This window comes from Myripristis murdjan, chromosome 20, assembly GCF_902150065.1.
Source record: "Myripristis murdjan chromosome 20, fMyrMur1.1, whole genome shotgun sequence".
Taxonomy (NCBI): domain Eukaryota; kingdom Metazoa; phylum Chordata; class Actinopteri; order Holocentriformes; family Holocentridae; genus Myripristis; species Myripristis murdjan.
The window spans coordinates 6,065,719-6,075,235 of NC_043999.1; the positions used below are offsets into that span (position 1 = coordinate 6,065,719).

General features: G+C 39.1%; 1 protein-coding gene across 1 annotated transcript in view; it reads left to right on the top strand.

The window, feature by feature from the left end:
- The window catches only part of phex (phosphate regulating endopeptidase homolog, X-linked), a 28,816-nt gene extending 21,532 nt beyond the window's left edge, over positions 1 to 7,284 (top strand). Inside the window, exons 19-22 of the mRNA XM_030079364.1 lie at positions 4,029 to 4,094; positions 4,328 to 4,432; positions 6,147 to 6,223; positions 6,338 to 7,284. Coding sequence (XP_029935224.1) covers positions 4,029 to 4,094; positions 4,328 to 4,432; positions 6,147 to 6,223; positions 6,338 to 6,440 — 351 coding nt within the window. The 3' untranslated portion in view covers positions 6,441 to 7,284. The remainder of the gene's footprint in view (positions 1 to 4,028; positions 4,095 to 4,327; positions 4,433 to 6,146; positions 6,224 to 6,337) is intronic.
- Positions 7,285 to 9,517: the final 2,233 nt, after the last annotated feature.

The following is a 9,517-nucleotide window of genomic DNA, read 5'->3' on the forward strand; positions in this document are numbered from 1 at the left end:
GTAAAGCACTAAGTGCTAATGGGGGTGTTTTCAGAACACCCTGTTTCACAGGTAACAGTCTGTCTTCAGAACACCCCCCTTGTTTTCACAGTTTTGGATTAGCCCAACCCACTGGAGACAGATAGGTAGGCCTGTATGTTCTGAACTGAAGAAAAAATTAGGCCTGGTCTTCCGACTATTTGCTTAATTAAGAACGTTTAATGAACATTTAGTCCTCTACCATGTCAAAGACATCGTCAGTGTGGCAGCATTTTACTAAAATAGATGGAAAAAAGTTGAATGCAAACTTTGTGAACAACAGTTTGCATATCATAGCTCAACGACCAGCATGGCATATCAATGTGAACCACAGCTTTTTCTTTTAAAAGGCCTGTAAGGTAAAATGTTTGTACCTGACAAGTTTCAGCTACCTTGCCTCTGCAGCCTTCATCAGAGGTGTCACGTGATGTTGGTGTGATGTCTTCTGTGATGTGTTACATGGATTTTGCTATCCCACCTGAAGTGATGGGATGGCGGTGTCCACGTGACACCTCTGATGAAGGCTGCAGAGGCAAGGTAGCCGAAACTTGTCAGGTACAAACATTTTACCTTACAGGCCTTTTAAAAGAAAAAGCTGTGGTTAACATTCATCTGTAGGCCAAATGAACCTTTTTAATATAACATGGCATATCACCTAAAAATGGTAAGCTAACATGTCTGCGTTATGTTGCTCCGTCAGTTTTGAGTATAAACATATCAGAATTGGCATATTTCAAGGTTTCAGTCTAATAATCGTTTTATAACTGCAGGCACACACACCCGTGACGACGGCAGCTTCCCCCAGATACACCCAGACCATGCTGGATGTTAAACCTCCACCACCTCTATCACACAGGGTGTTGTCAATTTTATTGCACCGGGCAATTCAGCCTGGCTCTGTGCAAGGACACGCACAGTGCAGGCTGGAATAATAGTGGACAGTCCTGTCAATTATTATAACACATGACAAAAACAAATGGCTAAATTACGTTGCATATACCTCAACAGTTCTTGTGCTGATGTCACCAGTTGACATAGTACTATTTTCAGAAATCATCGGCTATGATGTCGCGTAGGTGCACGTGATGCAGCGCTGTCAGAGCCGACTGACTTCAGTGTGTCATTCAGTGCAAAATAATTAGGTCAAAAATGATTTAATATACTGCAAATACTAGTTGTTTATGTTTATTTATAATTCATTTAGGCGGACAAGTATTATTCCCGCCATCCCCCAAATTAGTCGACTTTTGGCCAAAATTTCAGGACTTTAGTCGACCAAGATTTTCTTTGGTTCACTACAGCCCAAGTGTCCACACTAACCCAGATAAATTGGGAAATGCATCTGAGTCAATATCAGTATAGAGTGCCATTGAAACTTCCCAATGACACAAAAAAAAGATGAGATTTTCCACTGAACTCCATATCCATTGTATAAAGTAGACCTTAAGCTGTTAGAAATGCATGTTGGTCAAGCTCCTGCACCTTTTATAAATTGACTGCAAGAATAGAAAGTACAAGTGAATTGCAAAATGTGTCCACCCTGTCATGGGACAATTTCTAAATAGAGTAAATATGTTCTAATCATATTGATTACAAAATGTACATTTTCAGAAAGGTATTTGGTCCCTCGTTCAGGAATATATTTTAGTTTCTGGAAAAAATCTCTCAAAAATACAGAAATTATGGAAAAATATGTTTGTATATGTAAAATCTGTGAAAGTTGTACTTTCTTTTCTGAATAAACTCTATAAATAAAGGTATCTGGTCAAACTTTGAAATAATACTGTTTGGCCCTAATCTCTTAAGAGCAAAATCACACAAAAGGTTTTGATAACTTGTGAAAATAATTATTTATTCACATAAAACATGAACATGACGGGGTGGACAATGACATGACGGGGTGGACAATGTTATGGTTTTGTCAACAAATGTTTTTTGTCAAAACATGACTTTTTTCACCTACTGTATTTTGAATTGTGCACAGGTAGGCTACATTTGGAAATGACACTCAACAACAGCAAAAATAAATAAATAAAACCTTCAACTAGACGAAAAAACAAGATTGATATAAACAAAACAAAAACCCTTGGTCCCTAAATGTAGGCCTACCACAAAAAGTATAAACATAGGTATCCTTTCAAATGGTTTCTTTCTCTGCATATGTTTTGTCCTCCACTTGACTTCTGGAACACTGAAAAACTTATAAAACTGTTATAAAACTAGACTTGATGACGGGGTGGACAATGACAGGGTGGACGTTTCTGGCTGAAGTTTGCATTTAATGAGCACATGGTGGGCCATTAGCTAGCAACATGTATCAGTTAGGAAGGTGACTGTGTATACTTTAACAAACATATTTTGAATTTCTGAAAAGCATTTATATAGATTCATATTTTGCAATGACAGGGTGGACACATTAAGATTGAACACATTCAAGTTCAATCATAAAATGATGAAAATGTCAAAATATAAATGTTGATATGTACTCTCTCTGCATGAGCTATTCTTCACTCCATTTGTAAAAGACAAAGCAGTGGTAGTGATGTCACTGATTACAGCAGGGGGTTTCTTTTAGTGGCAGTAACCACCTAATGACGGGGTGGACAGCAAATCCAGGGACACATGCAAAACGTTTATTATTATTATTACATTAGACCATAAATGATCCAATTGACTCATTTTATTCAAGTACTCGATGAGAGCAACAAGAGCATGTAAAAGGTTTGTACATTGTATATCATTTATCTACTTATTTCACTCAGTGAAGTTAGTAGAGAGGAGTTTGGGACATGGCAAAATCACATGCATCTAATCATAGAAAAATTTTTTAAATATGAAAAACACCCTTTTAAAGATGTATCTCTGTACCAATGTGTGTTTAAATGTTTGGCCATTTATAATAAACCATCAGAGTTTTGTTATTTTGCAAATTTTTCATGAAAAGTGAGTGATTTCTGCCTGGGACACCAAATGGTACCCTATATTGATATTGACTCATCTGTTTTTCTATGTTTTAGCCTTCAGTGCACACTTACATGGCGTATACAAGAATTTACAACATGAATGAACGTGAATGAAACAATGAAACTCTCATGCCATGTGATCACACTCAAGAGGTGGCTAACAATCATTTGTACTTATTTCAAATTCAAATTCAGTTCAACTTCATTGTCTGCCCAGACAAAGATGTCTGGCTTGCTGTTGTTTCGCTTTTCTTTTTGCTTTTGGCTCTGCTGCTTGCGTTTCATTCAGCTAACTTTGCAGCGCTATCCAAGAGACGCTGTTTTTAAATGTGTCTGGCTCAGTGTGGACATGCGCATGTTTTCATAGATCTCCAACAGAGGCTTTGCAGTTGGATCACGAATCTCCCTACCGCAGCCATCATGGAGGTCCAATACACTGGCAGTGTGCAAATATGGATAAATATAGATCACCCAGACTAGAAAAAGCGATCAAAGTCTGTGTTTAAAAAAATAAAAAGGCAACAAAATGGCATAAACTCCTGTAGGCATGACAATTAGACACATACAGTACACAATCCTAGAGGAACAATGTTCATAATGTCCATGTCTTCTGGTGTATGTACAAAAATGCATAACCTGGTATATGTTCAATAAGAAAATACTTGAAATTCACACTCTGAAAATCACACTGAGGGAACATAGGGTCAAGGAAACATAGATATGCTGTCATTATGATATTTGCAAAGCATGTAATAGATGCCACTGCTAATGTCACTAACCAATAATAGCTAGGTGACGTTATATAGGCTGCACAAAATCAAAATTAACAGCGAAGTTGTAAATTTTGAGGCACAGTCAGCTGTTGGTAGACATTTTTTTTTTTTTTTTCCAAGACCTGAGGGCCTCCAGGATCGCTGCCACCTGAAAGCCTTCTGCATTTCAGACTGCCAGATTCAGGTTGCCATGCCCTGGCAAGAGCTGATCTGGAGCTGGATAGTTTTCTAAGGGCAGGGGAAAGAAAATAAAAGGATCTGCGTTGCTCTGCAGGTGCGAGGGAAGAGGACGCTGGCAGAAAACATCGCAGACAACGGAGGAATAAGAGAAGCTTTTCGGGTATGATTGCTTCCTCCTCTCATTTTTGTCTGGACTGTGTGTCTGTCTTTCTGTCTTCCAGGAGCTGTAAATTATTTGGTGTACTGGACGGACTAATTTTTCTGGTTGCTATGGAAATCGGTGCTGATGAAAAATGGCTCTTCCTCTTTTTGTCTGTGTCTGCACATTGTGTGTTCGTGTGTCTGTCTGTGTATGGGGGGTACGTACCTGTGTGTGTGTGTGTGTGTGTGCAGGCCTACAGGCGATGGATAGATGAAAGCAGGGGTGGCGTGGAGGAACCTCTGCTTCCTGGAGTTGGACTCACCAACAACCAACTATTCTTCTTAAGCTACGCACATGTAAGGACACACACACACACACACACACACACACACATGGGTTTAACAAGTTTCTGATGCCATTCTGGGGTCAACAACTCCTTCAGCCAATGAGAGAGCTCCTGTAGTTATTACTCGATCTCCGAGCACACCGGCAGTTTCCCCAGTGAGCAGCTAATTCAACCAGATCTCAGATGCTCTGCTGTAATCCTAATTTTAAATCCATAAAATCTTCCTCTAACATCTTCCTCACTTATTCCATAGTTATCTATAGCCATATTTTGACTGCAAGAGCTTTCCGCATGGACTGGGAACCGTTTGAGGAGCTAAATTAAGTTGCGGGGACATTTTACCCCCCAAAGACATCCCTGCTCGGGGTGCAGTGCTTTCCAAAAGTACAGGAACTTTGTGGGCGGGGCTTGCAGCGTTGAATATTCAGATGATTTTGTTTTCCTTGCACTGTATTTATTTATGTATTTATTTATTTGCACCATAATACAGAGACAATTACATAGATAAAAAAAAAAAAACAATAATACAGAAAGTGCTGGAGAGGTAAAAAACCCAAAATGGGCTTATTCAAGGAAACCTCCCCAAAAATGAAGATAAGATAACAAATAAAATAAAATAGCTACTCAAAATTCAAATAATGACAAAAACAACAACAACAACAAAATTTCTCTTTTTGTCTGCTGCTTTCAGCCTGTAATTCTCATTCTGAGTTGAATGGCAAGTACCATAAACATGCACTCCCATCTTTCCTCCTGAGTTTTATTGGAAAGACTTTATTTAACCCTGTAAAGCCTGAACCATCAAATAAATTGACGAAAAATTCTTTGAAACTGGAGCCATTATTGGTCCAACTAAACAGCCAAAAAAAAAAAAAAAATTCAAATATCAATTCCCAACTATGAGTTTCAATTTGTATCATATTTGGCACATCAGGCAATTATGCTTGATTTTTTTTTTTTTAATTTTAAACAAACAAAAACATCATAAAACACAAAATTTCTTTAACACATTGGTAATTCCAAACATATAAAAGAACACTTTCCCTTCCAAACATATAAAATAACACTTTTTCCATTATTTAGTATGATCTTTTTATTATTTTGACCAATTTGGTGAAAATGACCTCAGTATACCTGCTGTGATAAATTTAAGAGAGCCATTTTCAACACGGTTTTACAAACACAAACGTCATGAAATGTTCAGTCATCTCACATGGCATCAACTCAGTCATGTTTCCTATCGATGTTTCAGTAAAAATACTGAAACATCAATATCGTTATAGGGTTAAACCAGTGAAACCTGCACTGATGTTTACAACCAGCTGTGGTGATTGTCCTGAAGGAGTTTATCTAACAGTAATGATCAGTGGCACTTATTACGCCACTCCTTTCCAGCAAAATTGATAAACTGACCTGGAAAATGTATTAAATGTGATTTTATTACATGTAAACGTATCTTGAAAGCACAGCAGAAATTAGCCACAGCCCTGTAGCAAACAAGCTGGTTTGAATTCCCAGTTTAGCCGTCATTATTTAGAAATATCTCACCGCAGAAGGCTGTGAGTGACCAATTAGGATTGATTATTCCACCGTGCTGTGTAATAAATCTGGGTTACTAAAAGCCTCTGTTCGATGGTGGTGCAAACTCACACACACACACACGCACACACATACACTCGCAAACACACACACTGTCACTGCAAACGTGAAATTGTGCTCTGCAGGTGAGGTGTAACTCATACCGACCAGAGGCAGCCAGGGAACAGATTCAGAGTGGAGCCCACAGTCCACCAAAATACAGGTGAGGGTGCATGCATACACACACACACACACACACACACACACACACACACAAAGATCCACCTACACACACAGCTTTGACTACCTGTTCTTTAACCCTCCTGTTGCCCTGCAGAGTTGTCGGAGCGATGAGTAACTACGAAGAGTTTAGCAAAGCGTTCGGCTGCCCAGCGCCGTCAGTCATGAACCGGGGGGCGGAGTCTTGCCGGGTGTGGTGACCTATGACCTCAGCTCGACCGCCGACCTGGCCACACCTACTGTATCGGCAGGGCTTGTGTCGAAACGCTGCCGTGAAACGCTGATAAAGCTGGACCATATCGTCTATATGTTACGGGAACAATGTTAAAAAAAAAAAAAATGAAATGAAATGAAATGTTTTTCTCACAGAAACATGTAGACTGTATATTATGGGAAGCTGTGCTGGTCAAAGCCATTTTTAAGGGACTATACTGCATATTATATGGCAACAGTGGAAAAAATGTAACTGCAGAAATTATGACTGAATCTTTCAGGACCATTTAGTCTCCAGATTATGGTAATAATCTATAAAAGGAAATGACTGGAGCCTTTCTTATGGGTAAATATAGCCTGTATGTTATGGTAAAGGGATAATGACCAGCACCTTTTTTTTTTACATGAACATATAGTCTATATTTTACGGTAACAGTGAGGCATATTGGGTGACTGGAGCTTATGTTACAGCATCAGTGGAAAAAAAAAAAAGCAGAAAATGACAGAAAGCTTTCCTACATGAATATATAGTCTATGTTATGATAACTGTGGGGGGAAAATCAAAAGCAAATGGAGCAGAAACATTAAGTTTATATGTTTCTGTAATTGCAGGAAGCATAAATGATGTTAAAACGTCCAGTTCAGTTTGTCTGAATACACCAGCAGCCTCGCTACTGAATTCCTCAATCCCTAAAACCAATGTTAAATCATGTTTTAGTGTTAGTGTGTCTGTGTGTGTGTGTGTGTGTGTGTGTGTGTTTATGGGCAAAACATGCAAAGTAGAATGACAAAAAAAAAAAAAAAAGTGAAGTATTTTAATTTCATATGAAGTCTTATTTGTAGTAGTGTTTCTTATATATAGTGAAAGGAATCCGCCATCGTTGTGAGATTGCACTTTGCTCTTGTTTCCGTTCAATTCAACCTGAGCCAAGAAATGGCAGTGAAGCCGTTCCTGAATCAGGATGAATTGAACTCAAACTAGAAGAATTATCCCTCTGGCTGATTTTTTTTTTTTTTTTTTTTTTTTTTTTTCTACAAAACCTTAAAAGTTTGTAAGACATGAGATCAAAATACTTGTTCAGATGTCGGTTTGTAGTGTGTTTGAGTGTGTGGTGTGTATGTCAGTGTGTGTGTGTGTGTGTGTGTGTGTGTTGGCTGTGCTCCTCAAGTCAGTTCTTGGTCACAAGCCCAGTCTCAGGCGCTCCTTTTGGAAAGCCTCGCTCCTGTCTAATTTGTCTCAATCTCGGTCTTGTGTCGGACATTTATATTCATTCTGCCTGCAACGCTGCCAGAGGCAAATGATCCCAAAGAATTATGCTCGAACCGCGAGATGCACCGCCTCCATTCTTCATCCTGTCCGTGTCAATCAGTTACTCTGCTGAGGTGCACCAGCAAATCTCTGTTTACCGGGCTAAAACTACACTTTGAAACTTCTCAGACTTGAACTTGACTCAGCTTTGACAAAGCCCGGGTCTTGTCAGGGTCGGACTCTGTGAAACCGGTCTGGACTGGACTCCTGATGAGTCCACCTGCACCGCAGTGTGTGCAGGTGTGAGCGAGGGAATTTACGCCAAAAGTCGATAAAGTATGGAAGCAGTCTGCCCCTTCGCTGGCTTTTTAACAAAATGAAGAGTTTCACTGCAAAATGAGATATCCGCCATTTGAAGAAATGTGAAAGCTACCATTAAGAAATGATTTCTTGCATTAATATAACCCTGATGAAGGCCACCAGAGCTGAAACATCTTATTAATAGAGTGTATTTTTTTTTTTTTTTTTTTTAAGTGAGTGTCGCGCCTTACTTGTTTCTTCCTCCCGCTGCAATTTCTTTAACCCTTTATAGAGCAAGTGACTATTTTTGGTAATTTCAAAAATTTTACATATCAGGCCCATCCCCTGTCTCAGTTAGTTCAATAATCATTTGGTCTTCACCCAGCCAATCAGCAAAGATCGCTCTCCATCCCAGGTCACATGATTGTGGCATTTGACCAATCTCAATGGCTTTGATTTTCTTTTACAAAATGAAAATTTTAGAAAAAAATTATAGAAGTAATAAAGTCCTGTCATGTTCTCTAATAACAGTCTAGGGTTGTTTTTTTTTTTTTTTTGAATTTCAAAGTATTTCAACGAGTGCCCTATAAAGGGTTAAGGCACCTCAACTTGAACTGTTGGAGCGCGACTTTGTCCCTAGCATTGATTTGAAACAACCTCTGGATTATTATTGAGATTTTTTGCTGTATTTTGCTTACAAAGTAGTAGATTTTTATGAGCATATTCAGATACGTACAGATCAGTAAACATCAGGATGGATGTGCCGAATTTTGGGGACGAATGCCTTCATGCGGTGCCACGGGGCGGAAAGCCTCACAGTGCAAAGGACTGAACTGCAATCACTGTACATTACAATCATATTCCTCCATGTTCTTTATTTACATTTTAATATCTTCAAGTGTTACTCGTTTACATGCATTTTGTTTTTTGTTTTGTTTTGTTTTAACTTAATTGGATGAATCATTGCCATACATTTTTCATCTGTTGTAGTAAAAACTTATCACTGTATGTTGTGATTGCTGTTCACTGGTGTTGCTGTTTATTGGTGTGTTTGCTTCCGTCAGGTCGTAATAAAACTTTGAGACATAAATGCATGGCCTGACAGTGTGTTTGTAGCTTCGCTGTAAATGATAGAGAGAGGAAAGAGAGAGAGAGAGAGAGAGAGAGAGAGAGAGAGATGATGATGAGTGGGACGGCAGACAGGATGGAGGGTGATGATGGATGGGAACAAATGACATAAAGAGGTTGGGAGTGCATCTGAAGGCATGTACCCTTATTGATTTTCCTCAGGACAAGCCATTACACACAGATACACACATGCACGCACACACACACACACACACACACACACACACACACACACACACTCACATCAACTCATCATACCTCTTAGCTGAAGTGAATCTTCTTGAACATCTCATTCATTTATGTCTGCAGTTCCCATGGCAACTTGGTCCGTCTGTGTTCTTACAGGAGACACTTTAACCTGGCGCTGTTTGTGTGTGCATGTGTGTG